Genomic DNA, 24,214 nt, shown 5'->3' with positions numbered 1-24,214 from the left:
GGGAACTGAGAATCCCCTAAGCCGTGTGGCATGGCCAAAATAACCAAAAAGCTAGTACTCAAAAGATTGAGTGGGGACAGTTTTTTCTACTCCCTTGAAGACTAGTGGTTTCTGGGGGTGAGGGAGGAGATCTGGCTTCCCTTCTGGTTGATGGAGCCACAGTCTGGCTTAATTTTAGTTCAGAGGAGGGCCTGCAGGCAGCTTGGCTGGGCCTGGAAGCAGAAGAAACAGAGTTCATGGTAGACTCCTACCCGCTGAGTCTTTGGATTCCTTCCAGAGCCAGGACTTGGAACTGAGGCTGAAGTCCTAGTTTAGTGCTTCACAAAGCATGGCTGCTAATGGCCTGCATTTGATTTCTAAGTAAAGAGATGATGAATTTCTGCTGAAGGCTTGTTGGTAGATTCTGACAGTGCCTTTTACTTGTCTCTCCCTATTTTTAGCTGCCAGTTTGTGGTGTCTGAAGACCAAGACTACACAGTTCATTTTGCTGATCCTGATACCTTAGTCAACTGGGACTTTGTGGAGCAAGTGGTGAGTAGCTCAGCTAAGCGTATAACCTGTTAGTGGGAGAGAGGACTAAAGAAAGGAACCGTGGTGACAGCACCACGGTTTTGGCTGGGTTTACTGCTGATCCCACTTTCTGCCTGGCCTTAGTGTAGACGTTTTCCAGAGATCAGTCCTGGTTTCTTCTGGAGTTCATTTTGTGCTAATTGGCTCTGGCCTGCAGGACTGGGTGTTGGAGGGCTCTGATCTGTAGGACAAAAGCAGTCCTGTGTACTACCTCTTCTCTTCTGGGAAGAAGTAATCAGAGGAATATGAGAACTCTGGTTACCCTCCTGACCCAGGATGGACTCATTACATGGACACTGCTTCATTGGTAGCCATTTGTAGTAATCAGTATCAGATTAGGCCTTGGCCTTGTGACAGGTGAAATGAGCTACACAGCTGTACTTCTGTCCAAGCTACTGCTGTGTTTGTTTTCTCTTCTCTGTTACGGGCTCTGGGTATCCCCTTGTCACACCTAGGTTATATGATGTAGTTTCAAAATGATGGACCCAAAGCCTGGACTCCCCATTACTGTGAAAATTCATAGAATCATCTGAAAATGACATAGAAGGTCTATGAAACTTAGGTTTTATATGCATTGGTTTAAAAAAAACAGTAGAGACGTACAGTATAAAGTGGAAGTCTCATTGACTCCTCTTTTGGAAATTACCGGTACATTACTTCTAGAACCTTTTTGTGCCTTTATGTATGCGTACATATAGATCTTTTTTTGTAAATGGGATCATATATTGATTTCTGTCATTTTTTCCCTTTGATATAGAACCCCCAAAATACCTGTTGTATAGTTGTTTTAGTATATTAAACTATTATTACTGTTTCCTTTATGATTTGCTTGAAGTGCTATTGTACATATACCTGCACTGTTGAACAGTTTTGTGAAGATGTGTTGTTAGAGCTGTATAGGGATGGGGATGGAAGAGGAGAGGCTTTAACTTTGGTAATCTGTAGTCATTTCTGAAAGTAGTTTAACTTGTGGTGGCATTTTGTTTCAGCGCATTTGTAGCCATGAAGTGCCATCTTGCCCAATATGCCTATATCCACCTACTGCAGCCAAGATAACCCGCTGTGGACACATCTTCTGCTGGGCATGCATCCTGCACTATCTTTCATTGAGCGAGAAGACCTGGAGTAAATGTCCCATCTGTTACAGTTCTGTGCATAAGAAGGATCTCAAGAGGTAAGATGGAGATACTTACTAGATTAGATCCCAGTCTGCTAACTCCTTGCCCTGCTACATATAAATGTCCATGTTACAGTGTTGTTGCCACAGAATCACATCAGTATGTTGTTGGTGATACCATTACAATGCAGCTGATGAAGAGGCAGAAAGGGGTGTTGGTGGCCTTGCCCAAATCCAAATGGATGAATGTAGAACATCCTATTCATCTTGGAGGTAAGTTCGGTTAATTTGGGGGCAGATAATGGTGGGTGTATACCCTTTAAGGTTCCTTGAATATATCTTTTTACTGTCAGAGATTTAGCCTTTCAGCAAGCCATTTCTAGCATTTCCAAATTAGTCATAGTGTTCCAGTAGGTTGGGGTGGAGTTTGCAGAAAGTGGTTTCATTCTTGGTTTCAATTTGGTTCAGTTGTAAAATGAAAAATTAAAGTACATATAAAGCTTTGTTGAATAGTGTCTGGCTCTGTGCCCAGGTTTTGGGGATTCCCCAGTCAGCCAGATTTGGCACCTGTCATCAAGGAACTCGGTGTCTAATAGAAGAGACAGACTGGTGGCCAGGCAGTTCGGATCTAGAGTGTGGGCAGTGCTTACAGTGGGGGAAGTGCAAGAGGTTGTATTCTCTGTATTCCACATGGAAATGAGCATTGAATTAAAGTGGCATTTCAGTTTCTGGGCAAAAGAGATTTTTCAATAAACAGTATTGAAACAGTTGACTCTTATGGAAAAAATAAAATGAAATTAGATCTCTATCTCATACCATTCATAAAAATCAATTTCTGATGGATTGAAGAATTAAATGTAACGAAATCCAAAACGTTTAAAAGAAAATACAGGAAAATATCTTTATAAATCCTCAGGTTTTTTACCTGGATGGAATTTTGAACCAGGCTGAAACCATAGATGCTATAAAAGAAAAAGATTGATGAATTTGATTTTATAAGAATAAAATCCAGCAAGACTCCTCAGAGTCAACAGGTGATAAATAAACTTAGGGGAAGGTTTACACATTTAAAATACAGATTAATGTCCAGAACATACAGGTGTTCTATAAATTAGATGAACAGTCTAGTAGAATAGGCTAAGCATCTGGCAAAGCATTTCCAGGAAAAAGATACCTGAATAACTCCAAGTATCCACAGAGGTTTAACTTTGCCTAGAGTTATGCAAATCAAAATGCCTGTCATAATGACTCTCACGCACGCACACGATGAGGCAAATACAGGCATACCTCGTTTTGTGCTCCACAGATACTGAGTTGTTTTTTTTAACAGATTGGAGGTTTGTGGCAACCCTGCTGTTGTCAGATGATGGTTAGCATTTTTTAGCAGTGAAGTATTTTTTAAATTAAGATATCTACATTGTTTAGACATAGTGCTGTTGCACACTTAATAGACTACAGAATAGTGTAAACAAAACTTTTATATGCACTGGAAAACCAAAAAATTTGTGATCCACTTGATTGTGATGCTCACTTTATTGCAGTGGAACCAAACAGGCATATCTCTGAGGCATGCCCTTACTGGGTTTTGGCAGGGGTGGGGAATTAGGTACTCTTGTTCTTCATAGGAGTTTAAATCGATACAGCCTTTTGTGTGTGTGCGTGTGTGTGTGTGTGGGGGGGGGGGTGGATTTGGTAGTATTTAAAATATGCACAACCTTTGATTCAGCATTTATACTTAAATATCATAAGTCATTTGTACCAAGGAGCATGTATAAGGATATTTTTGTTACAGTGTAATAGAAATTGGCAATAACCTAAATGTTCCACAAGAAACTTTCATTAGAGTATATCATGCTGTCGAACATGATACAGAAGGTAAAAATGAGATCTGTGTATTACATTTTAAAGTCCACAAAATCTGGGGGAGGGAAATAAAGGAAATAAATCATCCATGATCCTTTTATCCAGAGGTACCCCCCAAATGTTACTTGTACAGTTTTCTTCTATGCGTGTATGTTTTTGTGAGATTGGGATTGTTTTCTTCTTTGGCATCTTTTCTTTCCCCATGTAATGTGGTTATTTCTCCGTGTCACTAAATTCCTCCTTCTTAGAAAAGCATTTTTAATGTCTGCAGAATTCTCTTTAATGAATATACCATCATATCATTAACTTCCTTTATTGGACTTACTAGTTGGTTGCAGCTTTTCTAATACTAAAGATAATGCTATAATTAATGAACATTGTTTTTTCAGTTTTTTGGTTTCTTTTTGGCTGCAACTCACTGCTTGTGGGATCTTAGTTCCCCAGTCAGGGATTGAACTCAGACCCTCAGCAGTGAAAGTGTGGAGTCCTAACCACTGGACCGCCAGGGAGTTCTGAGCATTAATTTTTTGACTACATCTTTGGTTTTCTTAGGATAGCTTTCTTGTGTTATGGGGTCAGAGTTACAAACCTTATATTAAGGTCATTGCTAAAATTTTTTTAAGGAAAACATGCTAAATCAGTCCGTTTTCACTTTAGGAAAAAAGCTGTGTATGAAAGTTCCTATTTAGTCACACAGCCGTGAGCTTTTTTTTGGCTGTGTTGGGTCTTTGTTGCTGCGCGCGGGCTTTCTCTAGTTGCAGCGAGTGGGGGCTACTCTTCGTTGCGGTGCGCGGGCTTCTCATTGCGGTGGCTTCTCATTGCAGAGCACGGGCTCTAGGCTCGCGGGCTTCAGTAGTTGCAGCACTCGAGCTCAGTAGTTGTGGCACAGGGGCCCTAGAGTGTACAGGCTTCAATAGTTGTGGTGCAAGGGCTTAGTTGCTCCGTGGCATGTGGGATCTTCCTGGAGCAGGGATAGAACCCGTGTCCCCTGCATTGGCAGGTGGATTCTTAACCACTGCGCCACCAGGGATGTCCCGCATTTCTGTCATCTTGTTGGCTTTCTTGTAGATGAACAGCACAGCCAGTACTCCAAATTGCTGCTGGCCTCGAAGGAGCAGGTGCTGCACCGGGTGGTTCAGGAAGAGAAAGCAGCACTAGAGCAGCAGCTGGCAGAGGAGAAGCACACTCCCGAGTCCTGCTTTATTGAGGCAGCTATCCAGGAGCTCAAGGTGAGATGATGCACTGGAAATGGGATGGGGTGGTGGGGATTAGTTACTTCAGCCCCACATTTAAGATTACAAGCGGGGAATGGCTAAAAAAGTAGGTTTGCTTTGGGCTTTGGTGATAGGAGGGGAAGGGGTTGACCTAGAGATTTTTAAACTGCTCTCTGGAGCTGAAAGGAACAAGTCAAGGTGATCTTATAACTGAGACCCTTGAGTTTCTAGATTAGCTGTGTTCTTAATTAAGCAAGGTGGGTTTTTTTGTTCTTTAGGAAAACATTTGGATTTATTTTTGGAGATGTTTTATTTGAGGGACATTGTGGAGAAATTACTATGGCCTCTCCAGCGGGCTCTAGCAATGCCTGCTGAGGATTTTGGAGCAGCAAGAATTATCCAAATATAGAATCCCTTATGTCCTGTATCGTCTACAATAGAGATTCTTAAACTTGAACAAGCATCAGAATCACTGGTTGTTGTGTTCCACCCTGAGAGACTGATTCAGTAGGTCTAGGCTCAGTAAGCTTAATAATTTGCATTATCACAAGTTCCAGGGTGGTTCTGATGCTGCTCATCCCCCGATCACATTTTGAGAATCACTGATCTATATTAGAACAATGAAAGCCCCCATGAAAGGGGCTGTGTTATTTTTTTCTCACTTAAGCTCCATAACCTGGTGTGATAGAACAAGTATCCCCTTTCATGGATGAGGAGATGGAATCATGGGTTAGATAATTTACTTGAGGACATATAACTAATAAGAGGTGAAGCTGGTATTTGAATTTCTCTCTCTCTGACTCATAAGTCCTCTTTGGGCAGCGTTCTGTGTATTTATTGGGCTGGCCAAAAAGTTCGTTTGGGTTTTTGTAATGTCTTACGAAAAACCCGAACGAACTTTTTGGCCAGCCCAATACTTCTAAATTTCTTTCTGTAGTGCGGAGCATTTGTTCAAATGCATTTCAGGGAGAAGAAGAGCTGCCCAGAAGTAGAGCTATCCGGGTTGAGGTGGGGGTTGCCCAGACTCTTTGTCTCCTGCACTGGGGCTCTCTCAAAGCTTCGCTCGTAAAAACTAGAAGACTAGTCCTGTGTCCTGGGATTTCTGTTCAGGAAGCTTTTTTGTAGTGTTGTCGTTATCTTTGTCAGAGATTCTAAGCAGAGTACCATCCCATTTGAGTACTAGGTGTTTTTGCTTCCTGCTTCCCTTAAAGATTGAGAATTCTAAGTACTTAGACTCTTCCTTTTTGCCTTTTAACTTTTGCTCCTGTTGAGAAAGGCCATTGTAAGATTTGGCCCTTCAAACTAAGTATGTTTCTGGTTTTCTCTCTGGTGCTCTAGACTCGGGAAGAGGCTCTGTCAGGATTGGCTGAAAGCAGCGGGGAGGTTGCTGGTGTCGTGGCTGCTCTGGAACAACTGGTGCTGATGGCTCCCTTGGCGAAGGAGTCCGTTTTTCAACCCAGGAAGGTTAGTGTCCCAGTTACAGACTAAATGGCTGCCATTCCTCAGGTGCTGCTCTTCAGCTGTTAGGCCCTGTTGTGAGGTTTGAACTCTTTTGGGGTAAGAGGGAACTATGAGTATTTCCTATGTGCTTTTTAATTAATTTATTTATTTATTTTTAAATTTTTCCAATGTGCTTTTTCTATGTGTGTTCTTTCCCCAGTGATGTTAAATCAGTGAACGTGACAGCTAAGGTAAACCTCAAGAGAGCTTGGTTCCTGTGCCTGCCTTTGCCACATGTTCTTTCTGTGACCTGCAGTTTGTCCCAACAGGGCATGCTGGAGTATCTGTCTGCTTTTGATGAAGAGACCACAGAAGTTTGTTCTCTTGGCTCTCCTCCTCGTCCTCTTGCTCTCCCTCTGGTAGAGGAAGAGGAAGCAGTTTCTGAACCAGAGCCTGAGGGGTTGTCAGAGGCCTGTGAGGACTTGGAGTTAGCAGAAGACAATCTTGGAGAGGGGACCATTTGTACCGAGTCCAGCCAGCAGGAACGCGTCACCAAGCCAAGCATCACACACCTGAGCAGCTCTCCTTGTTACTACTTTTACCAAGGTGAGTGTCCCTGAGGAGGAGGGCTGGGTTGCTGCTTAATGATTCAGAGACGTGATCTGGCTCTCTGAGCAGAGGGAGGTATTGCCGCTAGCTCCTGGGCAGATGGGGTCTGTTGTGCCTTTCAGCTTGGGGAGGGAGAGTCGGGCCTGGGATAAGGAAGGCCTGACTTGAGGACTGGCCAAGAGTATTGTGTGATAGAGCCACTTGTCTTCAGCGGAGGATGGGCAGCACATGTTCCTGCACCCCGTGAATGTGCGCTGCCTCGTGCGGGAGTATGGCAGCCTGGAACAGAGCCCTGAGAAGATCTCAGCCACGGTGGTGGAGATCGCTGGGTATTCCATGTCTGAGGTAAGGGCCTGCCTTGCGAGGTGGAGGGGCAGGAAGCGGCATTAACCTAGTCTCTTTGTGGTGGGCCTAGCTGAACCAAGTTCACAAACTTTCAAGGCCTTTAGTCTTGAAAGGTTTTAAGTCTTTTTGTTAGTGATGGTGCCTGTGAATTTTTAAAAAGTTAAATGACCCTCCCCCACCGTGCCGGGGTTCTGTTAGGTCACTCACCACTGCTCCCTGTATCACAGGTTCATTTATTGTGGTTTGGGAATAGAGATGTCTCCTACTTTCAGAGATGAGTTTGTTTTTGTTTCTCCTTATTGCTTGGGAGAAAATGGCAAGAAAACAAAGTCCTTGGAGGCTTTAAGGTAGCTTACACAAGCTCGTTATGAATTTTTGGTTTAGCAGCTACCTGTGAATTAGTGTCTGATAATTTACATATATGAATATTTGCTCTTTGAGAGTTACAGTTGTATTGATCACAAATTGGTTAAAAGCCTTAAATTTAGAGATTTTTTAAGTACTGTGAACTTTCCATCAAACATGCAGAAAAAGAATTAAAAGAAAATTAAATTAATGACCTTCATTTTTTATTATTTTAGGCCAAGCTTTGCTCAGTAGGGAAACCTGCTTTATCTGCCTTCCCAGTTATCATTAATTCAGTCAGTGGTTCCCAGATTTTTTTCCCAGTAAATAACTCTTACCTCCTTATTCTCCCCTGTTTGTTGTGGACCCCCAGAAAAGCTGAAACAGCTGATCAGCTTTAGATCATTCATTACCAGCCTCAATTCATTCATTTGCAGCACAAACCAAAAAACTGCTTTTGGTTGCTTATTCTACCTTACGGTAGGTTAATTGACAATTTCTGTTCAGCTTTTCAAAAGCTGATAACTTGAGCACTAACTCTTTGAGCCCCATTGCCATCTGAGAGGGTGTGGTGTACTGCCTGATACCTGGGGTGGGAACCTCTGCTCTTAGAGTTAGGCCTGGTCTTAGTTGAGCATCGGTCCCTTTTCCCTTGTAGGATGTGCGACAGCGTCATAGATACCTCTCTCACTTGCCGCTCACCTGCGAGTTCAGCATCTGTGAACTGGCTCTGCAGCCTCCTCTGGTCTCTAAGGAAACCCTAGGGATATTCTCAGGTGAGAATGCCCCCTACTTTGCTTCCCTTTTTAGTGGAGTTTAGGGATTCTTGTGACTAGAAACCCACAAGAGGAAGTAAGGAGCTTTTGTCATGAGTCTCAGAACCTCCTGATACGCTCCATCCGTTCATCCAATCCAGCTGGGCCCACTCGTGTGCCCTTAGCTACTAGCCAAGTGGGAGGAGTTAATGGCCAGGTTGTCCTGCATTTGCCTCCTCACAACCTCACCAACCCGCAGATGATATTGAGAAGAGGAAGCGGCAGCGCCAGAAGAAGGCCCGGGAGGAACGTCGCCGAGAGCGCCGGATTGAGATGGAGGAGAACAAGAAGCAGGGCAAGTGTAAGTTCAAGAACTCTCATCTCAATGATGAGCACAACTGTGCATCATTGTACAGAGATCCCGTGCCTGGGCCCAGGGGCCAGACTATTTAGGTCGTATGTCAGGTCTGCCACTTGCTTTCTTCAGCTCTTAAATGTGAGTTGTGAGAGTACCTCCTTACTTGTAGGCTTACATGAGAATTAACGAGTTGATGTTGGTCAAAGTGCATAGCACATAGTAAGTTCATCTTTGGCATAGTGGGTGAAAAAACCCTGGGTGGGCGGGGGAAGGGAATTGGAGATCTGCTGCATGTTGGGGATAACTGGCCCTGTGCTCTCTGGATACATTGTTGGCCTCACCTTTGACTCTGGAGACATCTATACATAGCAAGTCTACCAGGAGAGTTTGAAATAGTAGAGACCTATTGACAAACTAGGAAATACCTGCAGGAAGTTAGATTTGAGCTCCTTAATAACCAGTAAGTAGAATCTTTTGATCTGGTTCTTAAACATAAGCTTCACTGAACCAAGGACTGTGTGACATGAGGGTCTAGTTAACCTCCTGAAAACAAGGAATTGAGTCCTTGGCTAGGGAAAGGACTTAACTATTTTGACTCCATGTGGTATGGTAAACATAAATTTTACTTCTTCAACTGGGATAAGTGTATAGCTGGCATACCAGTGTTGTGTAGCTGTTTAAAGCACAAGTCCTGAATAGTTGAGAAAAGTGATGTTTCAGGAGCAAAGGCTTTTTTGTTTTAATTTTTTATTATGGAAATATTCAAACACAAGTATACAGAATATTATAATTAACCCCCAGGTTTATCACCTAGCTTCAACCAAGAAGAGTTAGAGCAAGGCTTTTATACTAAAACAAAGGCATATTATAAAGTGACAGTTACTATAAATTTGGGTTTTAAAGCTCTGTCTCCATCATTCAGATCCCTGGGGGATTCATATTGACTGTCCACAACTGTTGGAAAAGATTTGAGGGATTCTGTACGTGGGCCTACCATTCTCGTCTTTGCTTTGCAGACCCAGAAGTCCACATTCCCTTAGAGAATCTACAGCAGTTTCCTGCCTTCAATTCCTATACCTGCTCCTCTGATTCTGCTTTGGGTCCCACCAGCACCGAGGGCCATGGGGCTCTCTCCCTTTCTTCTCTTAGCAGAAGTCCAGGTTCCCAAGCAGGTAAATAGAGTTGGGATTTAAAGAATCAAGTTGACCACCAGCCACAGACCTTAAGCAAAGCCCTAGTGTCTGAATTTACAACTGTGATCTCGGCATGGTGGGGGTCTTTATGGGACTAACCTTACTTGGGTAGTTAATAGATTCCTGAGATCCATCAAATTGCTACTATTTGATTCACTTTTCCATTGGCTGTACCGACTTAGCTTCTAAAAACCTCAGGCAGCTCATATAGCAGGATGGTTAAACCTAGATTCTTCTCCACAACCCAGCTGTTTTATTTCTAGTTTCTACCTTAAAGATACTCCCCCTGTTTGTGTGAACATCTTTATTTATGTCGTCTTATTTATGATAGGGAGAGAAAACAGCCTAAAGTATACTGGTAGGGAAATGGCTAAATTACAGCATTTTTACTATGAAATTCTTTACACCTACTGAAAAAGGAAATAGCTCTCTTCCTGAACTAATGGATAGACCTTTAAGATAAAAGGAAGTTGTAGACAAGACAAAACATGACACCATTTTTGGGTTAAAAAAGCCACACAAAACAAAGCATTTCAGTATGGGTTTATATGTCTAAATGTATAGAAAAATACTGGGATGATTGTGTTGCAGACCGGTAACAGTGTTCCACTCTAAGGAGTGAGGTCAGGATTGAGAGGCCTTCAGCCTTTTTTTTTTTTTTTTTTTTTTAGCATCTTTATTTGCGTATAATTGCTTTACAATGTTGTGTTAGTCTCTGCTGTATAACAAAGTGAATCAGCTATATGCATATGTATATCCCCATATCCCCTCCCTCTTGCATCTCCCTCCTACCCTCCCTATCTCACCCCTCTAGTTGGTCACAAAGCACCGAGCTGATCTCCTGTGCTATGCAGCTGCTTCCCACTAGCTGTTTTTTTTTGTTTGTTTTTTAAAATTAATTTATTTATTATTTTTGGCTGTGTTGGGTCTTCGTTTCTGTGCGAGGGCTTTCTCTAGTTGCGGCGAGCAGGGGCCACTCTTCATTGCGGTGCACGGGCCTCTCACTATCGTGGCCTCTCTTGTTGTGGAGCACAGGCTCCAGACGCGCAGGCTCAGTAGTTGTGGCTCACGGGCCTAGTTGCTCTGCGGCATGTGGGATCTTCCCAGACCAGGGTTCGAACCCGTGTCCCCTGCATTGGCAGGCAGATTCTCAACCACTGCGCCACCAGGGAAGCCCCCCCACTAGCTGTTTTACATTTGGTAGTGTATATGTGTCCATGCCACTCTCTCACTTTGTCCCAGCTTACCCTTCCCCCTCCCTGTGTCCTCAAGTCCATTCTCTACATCTGCGTCTTTATTTCTCTCCTGCCCCTAGGTTCATCAGAACTATTTTATTATTTAGATTCCATATGTATGTGTTAGCATACGGTATTTGTTTTTCTGACTGACTTCACTCTGTATGACAGACTCTAGGTCCATCCACCTCACTACAAATAACTCAATTTCGTTTCTTTTTATGGCTGAGTAATATTGCATTGTATATATGTGCCACATCTTTATCATTCATCTGTTGATGGACACTTAGGTTGCTTCCATGTCCTGGCTACTGTAAATAGTGCTGCAGTGAACATTGTGGTACATGACTCTCTTTGAATTATGGTTTTCTCAGGGTATAGGTCTTCAGCCTTTTAAAAATGTTTTTCTTTATATATAGAATGTGTTAATGTGTCATGAAATTAAACAGTTAAAAGGAGTTACTATAATTTCAGAGAGCTGTCTTTTCTGATCTTCATCCTCCTGGCAGATAGTTTCTGATACTTAAAATTTATTTTTGTCAGGCATTTTCAATGAAAAGTCCAAGATCAGAATATTTAAAACTCTTGGTGACCCTTGTGATCATATGCCCATCACTTGGCAGATTTAGGAGCCTGAGACCAAGGCAGGGACTTGGTTAGTGGCAGGGACTGGGACTAGAATCTGGGTCTTGAGGGCTGCACAACACTTATGCTCTTCATAATGAGAAGAGAGCTACTAAAGGAACTACTAAAGCTACTAAAGGAACATGGCAAAACATTGACTACATCATCTGTGATAAAAAGATTGCGTTTTCACATACTAGCTTTTCTGAAGTTATTTGGGCTTCAATGTATTCAGGCAAGAGCAGTTGGATGGTCCTAGGAATAAAAGTACCACAGAGCCCTGGCTGACTGTGGCAGGGCCTGCTCCTGGGAGAGAGAATAGGCCTCTCCCTCCCAGCAGTGATCAGGGCAGTGGGTAGACTGATCTGTGGGAAATGTTCAACCCTAGGTCAGAAAGGATGGAAAAGACTAATTTCCCTAGGGAGTATCAGGGAAAAGCTTGCATCTTGCTGGATTTTGCTGCTGTATGTGTTTTGGATTCTAACTGAATATTCCCAGGTCGTAGACTTCTTTTGGCGGGAACATAAAGGCTGACATGATTACATTTTATATCTTTTCTTGGAGCTTTTTCATCCATATAAAACCATTCTCTGACAGTCCGATACCTAGGCCTTGAGAACCGGCTGATGTGGAGAGGATTTTTCTTACCGTGGGAATAGATTTTACTATGCCTTTTAGTGTTATTGTAACCATTAAACTTTTCTCTCTCTATGCTGATCACTCCTGTGAACAATAGGCCATGTTCTTGGTTTTATAAGCATATGGCAGAGTTGAAAGTGGATCACAGTTAGCTTTCTGAGGCAGGGTTGGTAATTATCCAGACCCGATTCTGGGTTTGTTTCTTCTTTCTTATTAACAGGACACTAACTTTTTGGAACTTGACTTGTATAATCAGGTCTCTGGTTCCCTTTCAGACTTCCTGCTGACCCCTCTGTCACCCACGGCCAGTCAGGGCAGTTCTTCATTCTGCGTTGGGAGTCTGGAAGAAGACTCTCCCTTCCCTTCCTTTGCCCAGGTAAACCTGTTGCTTGTGAAGCAGCCCAAGGGTATTTAACATGAACTCTGATGCTTGTTCTTTCTGGAAATCCCTCTGTTGGAGATGGGGAGACTTACAGGCTAATGTTGCACTGACTCTAATAATGATGGAAGGCTTTTTAAAGATGGAAGGTCATGGAGTTAGTCTCAGATATTACCATAGACTTACCAAGGAAAGTGGCTAAGAGTAGTTGAGGAAGAATCAGGAGTTTTAATTATTTAACACATCAATAGATACTTTTATACTGAGCACTGTTCTAGGGGCTGGGGATATGTTAGTCAATTTTAACTGGTCCCTGGTTCTAGGACCTCTGATTCAGTGGTATCTGTTACATACAATAAACCATTCTTCTTCACTTTGGGAAAGGGAAAGTTGTCTTGATTATCCTGTAAGTAGCCAAATCAGCTTTCTTGAGGAGTTGGGTTGGAGGCAACACTAGGCTAGTGAGATTTGATGTCAGATCAGTATTAATCTTTAAAACAAGCAAAACACTCAGCATTTCTGTATTCAGATAACTGAGGAAGATGGACAGACAGTTTGACAAGCAGCCTTGTAGGAGGTTAGTGTTCACTTCTTTGGGGCTAGTTTGGAATCGTTAGCTTAACAGTTCTTTAGAGCAGTTAGTTGATCTGGGTATTTCTCACGTACAAACGGCAGTTTGTGCTGAGGAATAAGCAGGAATTGAACTTTGGTGAGGAGAGTCTTTGAAGTCAAGGAGGATGAAATAATTGAGAGCAATCCTGAGAATGAACTGCTAGGTTTCAGAGGTTATAAGCAAGTGGCTCCTAGGAGTTAGGTCAATGCCTAAGTTGTTTTTTTAGCTAGGTTTTACTGCCATTGCTTTTTTCAACTTTATAGTTTGAAAAACTTCAAACTTAAAGAGTTGAAAGAATAGTATAATGAACATTCATACCTTTCACTCAGATTTACCAGTTGTTACTATTTTGCTATATTTGCTTGCTTTTCTCTCTCTTTTTTTTTTTTGCTATGTTGAAAGTAAGTTACAGACCTCATGAATGACACTTGACAACTAAATACTTGGCAGATACATGCCCCCAAAATGACATTCTCCTGTATAACTACAATTACCATTATCACATCAAAGACAGCTGATTTAATACTATCTAAGATGCCACATATTTTTATTTTCCCATTTGTTTCAGTGTCCTGTATTGTTTTCAGTCAGATTTAATCAAAGACTATTCATTGCATTTAGGTTTTCAAGTCTCTTTAGTGTCCTTTGATCCATAACGGTTCCTCTGGCTTCTGTTTTTTTGTTTTTTACCTGTGACATGGATATTTTTGAAGCATCCAGACCAGTTGTTCTATAGATTATCCTATAGTTGAGATTTTTCTGATTGTTTCTTCATGAGTGGACTCAGGTTAAACATTTAAACATTTTTGTCAAGATTAAAATATAGGTGATATATTTTAATGACCTTGGAAGAGTAAGATGATTCAGATGTCATACTATTGGACCCCAGACTCCCAGGGACCAAGGGAGCAGATCATCAAAGTGTGGCACATGATGAAGTTTATCAGTGAAATCAGCATCTGCCAGTTGAACTCATCTTGCACAACATGCAAGCCCCACTTTGGTAAACATTTAGGACAGGCATTCCTACTTGTATCTTCTTGGGGTTGTCTTTTGGTAAAATTCACCCTGCTTTGAGTGGCATGGTATGTGTGGCAGCTGGGATGCATAGTGGCCCTCAGCACTTACAAAGCTGGTCTTGGCCAAGTGGGATGAAAAATTTCCTCACTCAGGGGCAAGAGGAATTGTTCTGATTTTACTGTACTTGCAGGAATATGGTTTATGGCTGGATCTAAAAGTTAATAGTTAAGGAACTATTGGAAAAGCAAAGACCACAAGGTAACGAGGGCTGTGGGAGCAGTTTCGAGATAAAGTTAAATTGATTTTTGTGGCCTTAAGTAACTGAGGTTTGATAGCCAGGTGGTTTGTTTTAAAATTGGAAGGTCCTGTACACTCCTTATTCTAAGAGGTTGATGTTTTTAGGAGTCTCCAGAAGAGTAGGAAAATTTGTCAGAAGCAGGCAATGACACAGAGTCAGGATTCCCAGCTTCAGAATCTGAGTATGAATCTCTTGTGCCTTCTTTGCAATATGCTTTACCTGTTTCCTAAGGAACAACAGGTTTCCCACCTTGTGAGTTTCATTGCCAGTTCCATTGGTCAGGATATAGAGGACATGACCAAAACAGTGTTAAGGAGAGAAGTATCTAGAAAATCTTTTTCCCAGAGGGGTAGTTGGTTCTTTGTCTCCCGTACCAGTCAGTGTCAAGGTAGGAGTCTGGAGAAGAAATGGCGTCAGTTACTTAAATTGTTTCCTCCCCTTTCCCACTTCGGCAGATGCTGAGAATTGGAAAAGCAAAAGCAGATGTGTGGCCCAAAACTGCTCCAAAGAAAGGTGAGAACAGCCCTCTGGTAAAGGGGAAATTTGGCCCCTTTCAGAAGGTAAAAGGCTCTAGTGTTGTTTCTACAATTTTAACACTGGTGTTTTTTAGGTGAAAACAGCTTAGGTCCTCCTGCCCCTGTGGACAGCGATGGGGAGAGTGATAACTCAGACCGTGTTCCTGTGCCCAGTTTCCAGAATTCCTTCAGCCAAGCTATTGAAGCAGCCTTCATGAAACTGGACACGCCAGCTACTTCAGATCCCCTCTCTGGTAAAGGCACAGAAGTGGGGTGCTCAGCTCAGGGGTGTCATTCCCTCCTGGATCCAGTGGCAGACATCACTAATCAGTTGCATTTTTCCCTCTGAGCCTCAGGGCTCACATTCTAGTGTCAACTAACATTCCATTTGGTACGTTAGCACCTTTTTGCACCCCAGATTAGTTCTTTTGAGGCCTTGGTGTGAAATTCTGAGGACCTTTTTTTTTTTTTAATCTTCTAAGACACAGTGGTGGAGGGTGGCTAATAGATGAAGAAGGTCAGGCTTGAAGCACACCCCGGCTCTGTGGTGTTCATGAACTAGATAAGAACAACACTGGCATTTATGCGTGCTTCCTGTGTGCCTGGCGTTGTGCTAATTTTATTCTCCCAATACCATATTAAATGGGTATAATTCACATTACAGACGAGGAGCTGGGCTGGGGACGTAAGTGATGTACCTGAAGACAAACACCAGAGTGTGCAAGGACTGGTATTTGAATCCAGGTCTAATTCCAGAGCCTGCACTCCTAGCTGCCTGCGACTATCATTAATGAAAACTGGCCAGGGGCAAGGCGATGGCATTCTAAGCTAAGCTGTTTCTGTTTTCTGTTTAGAAGAGAAAGGAGGAAAGAAAAGAAAAAAACAGAAACAGAAGCTCCTGTTCAGCACCTCAGTCGTCCACACCAAGTGACACTACTGGCCTGGCTACCTTCTCCATCTGGTTTTCTTTTTTCTGCGCTTTTGTTTTGCTGCTGTAATTTTTAAGTATTTGAGTTTGAACAGATTAGCTCTGGGGGGAGGGGGTTTCCACAATGTGAGGGGGAACCAAGAAAATTTTAAATACAGTGTATTTTCCAGCTTCCTGTCTTCACACCAAAATAAAGTATTGACACTCACAAGAGATCTCTTCCTGCCACGGTTTTTAGTTTGTTGCCAGGTTAGTCTTTTTGACCCATGTGTAGTTAATTTTTCTCAACCCGAACTAAGTTTGAGTCCCTTGGAGCAGCCCACATCAGTGTTAGTGTTACAGCATTGCTCTGCTGTGATATCTTGTGTCAGGGCACCATGCTTTCAGCACACCTAATAGTTGAATCTTTTCTATCTGTTCAGTTCTCCTCTTGTTATCTTTAAGAAACAGAGGGATGGGAATAATATGGATTTAGGACACCCAGCTTAAATTGCAGTTTTTCTTCTGACAAATAACCACGCTGTGGTGTCAGACCCAGGTTGCACTGGCATGTGTGATGGAGGGTTTTGCCTCTTGAACGTGGCTTCTGTTTGGCAAGGAAAGCTGTAACTGTCATTGACGAAGGAAGCCTGGGGACTTGGCAACCTTTGGATCAAGCTTGTTTCAAGTGACAGTGGCCTGAGTTACAGGAACAGAGGAGCCTGGCACACCCGGAGGAAGAGCAGGACAGGTTTAAAAGCGGTGGGCTTGCCCACTGCCTCCCTGTTGCCTAGAGCAGTCTTATGCCTTGGTTTCAGCTGAAGTTGGCTGATGTGAACTATTTTGCTGCTTAATAAAGTAACCTCTAGGTGTAATAGACGATGAAGGCCAATAGTTGGAATAAATCACCTGCACAAGCATTGTGAGCATTCTGGTTTCTTTAAGATGATTTCAGGGCAGCTTTTTTTATTTTTTAATTTTTTTTTTAGTATTTGTTTGGTTGCACTGGGTCTTAGTTGTGGCTGGCGGGCTCCTTAGTTGTGGCATGTGAACTCTTAGTTGCAGCATGCATGTGGGATCTAGTTCCCTGACCAGGGATCAAACCTGGGCCCCCTGCATTGGGAGCACTGAGGCTTACTCCTTGCACTACCAGGGAAGTCGCTAGACATATACTTTTTTTTTTTTTGTGGTACGTGGGCCTCTCACTGTTGTGGCCTCTCCAGTTGTGGAGCACAGGCTCCGGACGCGCAGGCTCAGCGGCCATGGCCCACGGGCCCAGCCGCTCCACGGCATGTGGGATCTTCCTGGACCGGGGCACGAACCTGTGTCCCCTGCATCGGCAGGCAGACTCTCAACCACTGCGCCACCAGGGAAGACCTATACTTCTTAATAGATTAATAGCTACTATGAGCTTGAGCAATTCGAGTAATGCCTTTCCTAGTGTCAGGCCTAAAGGGTTCGTGAGCTGGGTTTAACTCTAACCTCCCATTCTTAAAAGGAAGAGATCCTGGGTCAGGAACTCTTCTGGGTGGATGAAGGGGCATGTGAAGCAAAAAATCACAAATCTTTGTTAAATATTTAAGGGACTTTGATGTCCATTTCATTAAGGAGAAAATAGGTCCTAGAAATGTCTTTCATAGGTAGCAGACCAAAACTGATCATAGTCTCTTCTCCCTCCTAATTCCTGTGAGTGCACTGTCTCACCTGCCTTCAGGTACCAGGCAGGTAAAAGGCAATGGGGAAGGGTGGAACTGTGGAAAACTACCAGAAGTTGGCAGCTGCTGCTTGACTTTGTAATAATGAGGTCAGGTGAGACCAGGTTTTTTCCCCACTCAAAACTGCAAGAACTGTATTTTTTGTCAGGTTACCTGGTTAAGTATTGGCAAGGAATCTGGAATTCTTAAGGTCCTGTGGGTCAGTACTGAGACCAGCTATAGATCTGTGCCAGTTTAGTTGCTGTGTCTCACTAAAACTGCTACTCTGAGTGACCTGGATTACTTAGGGCCATCCTAGGGGCAGGGGTACAAGGTTTCAAGTGGGAGGCTGTGCATCTAGTACCACATGGGGAGCCAGTTTTCCGGCCGAGGGTGGAGGGGTGAAAGAGACTAGGCCAAGCATGAACTTCACATGCGCACTAAATACTACAGAAGCCAAATACATTTATTAAACCTGCTCTCAGCCAGGCAGTTAGATACAAAGATGTCTATAACTCCAGGGGCTTCACAACCTCCAGAACCACTTAACCAGGCAATGCTGGGTAAAGGTGACTTCGATTAGTTTTAAGCAAATAAGTCCATTTTGAGCTGGTCACTTGGCCTCTGGTCAGCAGTCATCCTGTTTGAGAAGTACAGAAGATGCTGCTGCCTCCCAGAATGTCCTGTCCCAACAAGTGGGCCCTGAGGCTGGGGCACAGGGCAGTCTGTAGAGGTTCACTCCATTGCCTCAGCAGCCTCCTCACCACCACTGTCTGAAAGCTCCTCCCCAGCCGACGACTCCTCTAGTAAACAGCTTCTTGTGACAGACTTCTGGATAGCCTCTCGTTCTCCTGAAGAAAGTACAGTACGGGTGATTAAAGATGTCTTTGGGAGTGGCCTTTCATTCAGCTGGAGGAGGAGGCCAGTCACTTGCTCAGTGGGCACAGGGCTAGCGTGCCTTACCTTCATCAGTGCAGTTCTGCAACAGGATCAACAGCTGTCTCCTGTTGTACTGAATCAGGAACTTCTGACATGTTCTGATTGTACCTGGCACATGAAAGAGCTTTGTGGTCAACAGCTTGTGAAAAGTGTTTGCCTCAAGAGTCTTGCAGAGCTAGGAAAAAGTATCTTGCTCTTGGCAGGAGAGCAGGAAGACCCACCCACCACTGAAGACTGAACGCTGAACTTGTTACCTATTGGAAATGAGACATATCACATGCACCCATACCTCCCACGTGTAAGGTGTTGAGAAAACACGGGTAATGGTGTCCTTTGTTCTCCAAGTATGTGATAAAGGGAAGAGCTGACCACACAAGCCGGTAGAATTCCTTCCTGCATCGAAGTAGCACTATTCCAGTATAGGCATTGAGGTATCGCACTACAGCAGGAAAAAAAAAAATCATTTGGGGAAACTCTGGATTCTCGGGAATGGGTTAAACATCTTGGGGTAATTGAGAGCCTATGCGCTAGAGATCCTTCAAGGCAGTGGCAGCTGGGATGCATCAGTAAGCAAGAACTGATTTCTGAAGAAAAAAAAATTAGGACAGACCTTCATTTACAGAAGGGAGAGAAACAACATCCAGTGCCTCGCACACCACTCAGAATTGGTGAATTCAGAATTTAAAACGGTCTTCTAATCGACTGACTAGTTAATGAATGGGTGGGGAGTGTATAGATCCACCTTCCTCAGAAAACCCTTGGCTGAAAAGCAAGTTGCTCTGCAACTGGTCTATGCAGGTTCTTGTAGCAGCCAACTGGGTCTCACCTGATGTAGGAGAGTTGTGCCTACGTGCATTCCTTATACTGGATTCAATTTTGAGTAGATGGTAAGAGAATGAGTTTACATAGAGTGCCTGTTGAAAGGGCCTTCTACATTTACCTACACACATTCTGTACTTCACAGGCCCTTTTCAGGGTTAATTTTGACAATGTTTTTTCCATGTGATGTCAACGTAACCAGTCAAGTAACTTAGAACCATACACGGCTTCCCTCATTTAATTTTCACCATCCTGTTAAACTCGATACATATGTCAAATAGGTACAGGGGGTTCTTGCCCAAAGTCTCACTGCTTACTGCTCTTAGCTCTCTGCCTAACTCTGGACTCACGCAGACTTTGGGCTCGGATCCGAGATTCCTAAAAAGGACGATATCTTTTTTTTAATTTATTTTGCCCCACCCCCACCCCCCTCATGTGGGATCTTAGTTCCCCCTCCTGGGATCGAACTCGTGCCCCCTGCATTGGAAGCGAGGAGGCTTAACCATTAGGCATCCAGCAAACTCCTAAAGGATTATATCTTACATAGGACTGTGCACAGGGCTTCGCAGTTGCTGGGGTCGCTTGTGCCCCTTCTTTCTCCCTCCTCTGGCCACAGCCCCCTCCACGTCCCGCCAGCCCCCGGTTCCCCAGCACCCTCGCACCCGCGAAGCCGATGGAGCAGGCGGCCGCGCCGAAAGTCCCATGCACGCGGGCAATCGTGTCCCGTACCAGGCCGCCCAGCACTCGGTCCTCCAGACTCAGGCGGCAGCGGGGGTCGTCAGACACCACTTCACAGAGCAGGTACCTAAGGCGGGCGAGAGGGCGGTGAGCGCGGGGCCAGGCCGCTGGGGACCGGGCAAGGGTCTGCTTACCTGTGCTTGAACCGCACCATTGCGGCCTCCGCCTCCAGCAGCCGGATCCGCAAACCGGATGTCTGCTTTCTGGTCGGCGGCCAATGGGAAGTTGTCCTGGCAGCCACTCAGAGGGAGAGGCGGAGCTAGAAGGTAGGCGGAGCCCCGTGTCGGTCTCCTTCGAGCTCCTCCTCCCTCTGAGGAGCGCAGGCGGCCTGCTCAGCTCTTCGCTGATTTGAGTTGTCTGGGAGCTGGATTCCAAGATTGAACACCTTGTGCTGTGATGGGTGGTTACGCCCCACGCTGGAGTTTCCACCGCTGTGTAGGACGCAGCCGCGGCATTCGGAACCTCCAGGACGTTTACCTTCTATTAGCTTGCAACACAGTCGTGTGTGCACTTATATATTCTCCCCAAGATGGACGGTGGAACTTTTGAAGGCAACACTTTGCACTCACAGGCCAGGGATTGACAAAGGGGAAATCAGACCCTTATTTTCAGATTAGAGCTCGGTTTAATTTCCCCATACAGCCAAATATGTTATTACTGCTTAGGCCTTTCAACAACCTTATGGAGTCGGGTGTATTGTCTTGTTTTTTGTTTGCAAAAACCATCCGTGGTCTTTATATTTTCTGTGTGGAACAGAAATGCACAAAGAAGCAAATAAAAATAAATTATAATCCCAGCACCGAGAGAGAATAATTTATAATGTAGTGGGTTTTCTTCCTTCATTTTCCCCCTGTGCCAGCAGTTCTCCAGTGAGGTCCAGGAAGCACTGGGTTTTCTGAGACTCTTTCAGGGAGTCCCCAAGATCAAATTACTTTCATAATAATACTAAGATGTTATTTGTTTCACTGTCTCAGAGTGGACAGTGAAGTTTTCCAGAGGCCACATAACAGTGCTGACATTATTGCTCTGATGGCTAAGAGAATTGTGTATTGTGTTTTAAACATTTCTCAGTTTTAACAGACATGGTAAGTATCAATATATCCCACAAAACAAAAGCTCTTTGGGATCCTCAATAATTTAATGAGTGAAAAGGGGTCCTGAGACAAAAAAAAAGTATGAGATGAGAACTTCTGCCGTATGTTAAATTATATTTTTCCTTTTATTTTCTTTTTAAGAATAGGATCATACTGGACTTCCCTGGTGGCGTAGTGGTTAAGAATCCGCCTGCCAATGCAGGGTACACGGGTTCGAGCCCTGGTCCGGGAAGATCCCACATGCCGTGGAGCAACTAAGCCCGTGTGCCACAACTACTGAGACTGTGTGCCACAAGTACTGAGTCTGCGTGCCAAAACTACTGAAGCCCGCGTGCCTAGAGTCCGTGCTCCACAACAAGAGAAGCCACCACAATGAGAAGCCTGTGCACCGCAAGGAAGAGTAGCCCCCCGCTCGCCGCAACTAGAGAAAGCCCACGCGCAGCAACAAGACCCAAAGCAGACAAAAAATATATATATATAGGATCATACTGTTTAGTACTCTTCTTTTTTTCCCCTTGAATATCTTTTTAAAAAATTGTCTTCGTGTGGCATAACATACATAAAGCGCATATTAAGTGTACAACTCACTGAATTTTTACATACGTATAGACTTTTGCAACCATTGCCCACATTAAGAGAGCATTTCCAGCACCCAGGAAGGTTCCTGTGCCCTCTCCCAGCCATAAACCTTCCCAGAAATGGCTTCTATTCTGACTTCTATCACGATAGATTAGCTTTGCCTGTCCTTGAACTTTATATAAATCTCCAACAGCATGTTTGTGTGTGCGCGTCTGGCTCCTTTCTCTCAACATATTGTCTGTACGATTCATTCTTGTCATTTGACTATATTTTAATGTCAACTGTTCTTCAAGGTTATTTTTCAGCGGCTAAACTGGTCAATATTCCCACGATGGACGTTTAAATTAGTTCCAGATTTTCTTGTTATACCCAGCACTTCGATGCCCAGCCTTGTAACAAGCTCTTTATATCCATCCCTGATTATTTGTAGACCTGTCATGGACTTGGTGGGCTCTGTGAGGTCCCTGAAGGGAGTCGGGTTTCACAACCGATTGTTTGCAAGATCTGGAATGAGTTCTCAATTTTTCCATCTCTCACTCTAAGTCACCTTAAAAGAGGGATGCTAAGGAAGTAAGGGGAAGAGGGAGAGCTGTGGTCCTGCTGAGGGACCAGGGCTCTTTGCCCCTCACCCAAGAACCACCTCTTTATCCAAAAACTGTTCCCGCCAGCGTCCTCCTTTGGTCAGCAGGGGGCGTCAGAGGCTCGTAGTGCGTGGAGAAAGTCTCAGCCTCTGAGCTTCCCCCCTCCCGTCCCGTCCCTAAAGTAACTCCCCTAACACTTCCCAGCCTTCAACTCACTTAATCCAAACACCGCGCCAATTTTATAGATGCCGTTGGGGCTTTCAGCAAAGTCACACATCCAATAAGGAGCAGGATCAGAATTCGAACTCCAGGCCATCCGACTCCGTGGTCCTTGCTCCGGTCCACACCGCTGATGTCCTCCGGTGCACGGTTTCGCTGTCCACTTCGTATACACTGGAGAGACTACAGACGTAAATTAGAATCTCCTCTCCGTCGTTTACCAGCCACGTGCTGTGAGGCGGTTGATTCGCGTCTCCAAGATCTCAGTTTCCTCATCTGTGCAACAGGATAATAATGGTCCCTCCCTCATGGGTGCATATGAAATTTAAACCAGATATCGTGCGCAAACGCCTGGCACAGTGAGTGCACAGTAAACGCAGATTTGAGCGAATGATTTACCGCTACCCGCAGGCATAGCCCCAGGGGAAGCACAGCGGAGCGGTCCTGGGCCTCCGCTCCTCCGACCAGGCCGGGCGGCCTGCCTGGAGGCCACACGAGGGTCCCGGGCGGCCGGGAGGGGCGGCGCCGGCGGCTCAGCCCGCTCCCCGCGGTAATTAGCCGGTGTCTGCTCCGGCTGCGCCAGCCGCTAATTACACGTCTCCTAATGAGGCCGGTGGCTGTTTGCAATCACCCGGGTCCCCGGCGCGCGGCGCGGGAGGCCGCGGGGGAATCTGCCCGCTGGGGTGTGGACAGCGGCTGCCTCCCCGGCCAGGAGATCCGCTTGGCGGCGGCGGGTGTGCGTCCCGGCAGTGCCTGACCCCAGAATGCGCGTCCGTCAGTCTTTGGAACCATTATCATCCCGCTTTTACAGGTGAGGAAGGGGCCTGTGGTTCGGAGAAGTGAACTCACAGGCGCGAAAACTCACGCTGGAATAGTCTAATCCTTACCTCCCTGCCCCCGAGCCTGTGCTCTTAACCGGCTACTGCCTAGATCAATGGGGTACTTGCTGTTGTGACTCGTGGGACTACTCAGAAGAGTGGGTCTCAGACCAGATAAAAGGAGGAATGGGTGTGTGTGGGGGGGAACTTCCTTTGAGCTCTTCCCCTCCTTCCCATCTGAAGGTTCTCACTGTCAATGTGTCCTTTTGGATCAGACACAAAGCCGAGTATCAGCTCCAGTAAGTCCTTTAAACCTTACTTGGAAACGTAAATCACACAACCCATTTCTCGGACTGGGAAACCTGGCGCATTCCCTAGGAGGTAGTTGAGGCAACTGCTAAAATGCTCCCATAACATGAAGGTGGGAAGCTGTAACTATGTACCTTGTTCTCAGGGCCTTCTGCGGTGGGATCCAGAGTAGCCGGCTTTATTCTTCATCCTTACGTTCTGGGCTACCAATTTTTTTAAAACAAATTTTATTGGAATATAGTTGATTTAAAATGTGGTGTTTAGTTTCTGCTGTACAGCAAAGTGAAGCAGTTATACATACACATATATCCACTCTTTTAAAAATTCTTTCCCCATATAGGTTATCACAGAGTATTGAGAATTGTTCCTTGTGCTATATTAGTTA

The 24,214-nt window shown here is 44.6% G+C and overlaps 2 protein-coding genes across 4 annotated transcripts in view; one reads left to right on the top strand and one right to left on the bottom strand.

The window, feature by feature from the left end:
- The window catches only part of RNF10 (ring finger protein 10), a 31,079-nt gene extending 14,804 nt beyond the window's left edge, over positions 1-16,275 (top strand). The window contains exons 4-17 of one of the 3 annotated variants that reach the window (XM_004281416.3): positions 441-531; positions 1,560-1,744; positions 1,824-1,960; positions 4,619-4,779; positions 6,103-6,228; positions 6,534-6,810; positions 7,025-7,158; positions 8,162-8,279; positions 8,518-8,619; positions 9,633-9,788; positions 12,583-12,683; positions 15,073-15,130; positions 15,228-15,386; positions 15,987-16,275. In XM_004281416.3, coding sequence (XP_004281464.1) covers positions 441-531; positions 1,560-1,744; positions 1,824-1,960; positions 4,619-4,779; positions 6,103-6,228; positions 6,534-6,810; positions 7,025-7,158; positions 8,162-8,279; positions 8,518-8,619; positions 9,633-9,788; positions 12,583-12,683; positions 15,073-15,130; positions 15,228-15,386; positions 15,987-16,063 — 1,882 coding nt within the window. In that variant the 3' untranslated portion in view covers positions 16,064-16,275. Of the gene's footprint in view, positions 1-440; positions 532-1,559; positions 1,745-1,823; positions 1,961-4,618; positions 4,780-6,102; positions 6,229-6,533; positions 6,811-7,024; positions 7,159-8,161; positions 8,280-8,517; positions 8,620-9,632; positions 9,789-12,582; positions 12,684-15,072; positions 15,131-15,227; positions 15,387-15,796 lie in introns of all 3 variants that reach the window. The other 2 variants (XM_033408753.2, XM_012537333.3) reach the window with 2 other exon arrangements.
- Positions 16,276-18,178: 1,903 nt separating this feature from the next.
- POP5 (POP5 homolog, ribonuclease P/MRP subunit) lies at positions 18,179-20,464 on the bottom strand. The gene is made up of 5 exons (XM_004281415.3): positions 20,364-20,464; positions 20,154-20,296; positions 18,962-19,111; positions 18,697-18,780; positions 18,179-18,584 (listed from the first exon to the last, which is right to left on the bottom strand). The coding sequence occupies exons 1-5, from the start codon at positions 20,381-20,383 to the stop codon at positions 18,469-18,471; spliced, it is 513 nt and encodes a 170-aa protein (XP_004281463.1). The 5' UTR covers positions 20,384-20,464; the 3' UTR covers positions 18,179-18,468.
- Positions 20,465-24,214: the final 3,750 nt, after the last annotated feature.

Source organism: Orcinus orca, chromosome 15 (genome assembly GCF_937001465.1).
Source record: "Orcinus orca chromosome 15, mOrcOrc1.1, whole genome shotgun sequence".
In the NCBI taxonomy this organism is placed as follows: domain Eukaryota; kingdom Metazoa; phylum Chordata; class Mammalia; order Artiodactyla; family Delphinidae; genus Orcinus; species Orcinus orca.
Note: the sequence above shows the minus strand (reverse complement) of the source record. Positions and strands in the feature narration are given on the sequence as shown.

Bases quoted from the DNA above. Each gene is read 5' to 3' on its own strand.
- POP5 (XM_004281415.3), bottom strand. From the start codon at position 20,383: ATGGTGCGGTTCAAGCACAG. The intron at 19,112-20,153 runs GTGCGAGGGTGC...TTCCTGCTGTAG, and splicing joins CTGCTCCATCGGCTTCGCGG to TGCGATACCTCAATGCCTAT. The intron at 18,781-18,961 runs GTATGGGTGCAT...TTCATGTGCCAG, and splicing joins CAACACCTTACACGTGGGAG to GTACAATCAGAACATGTCAG.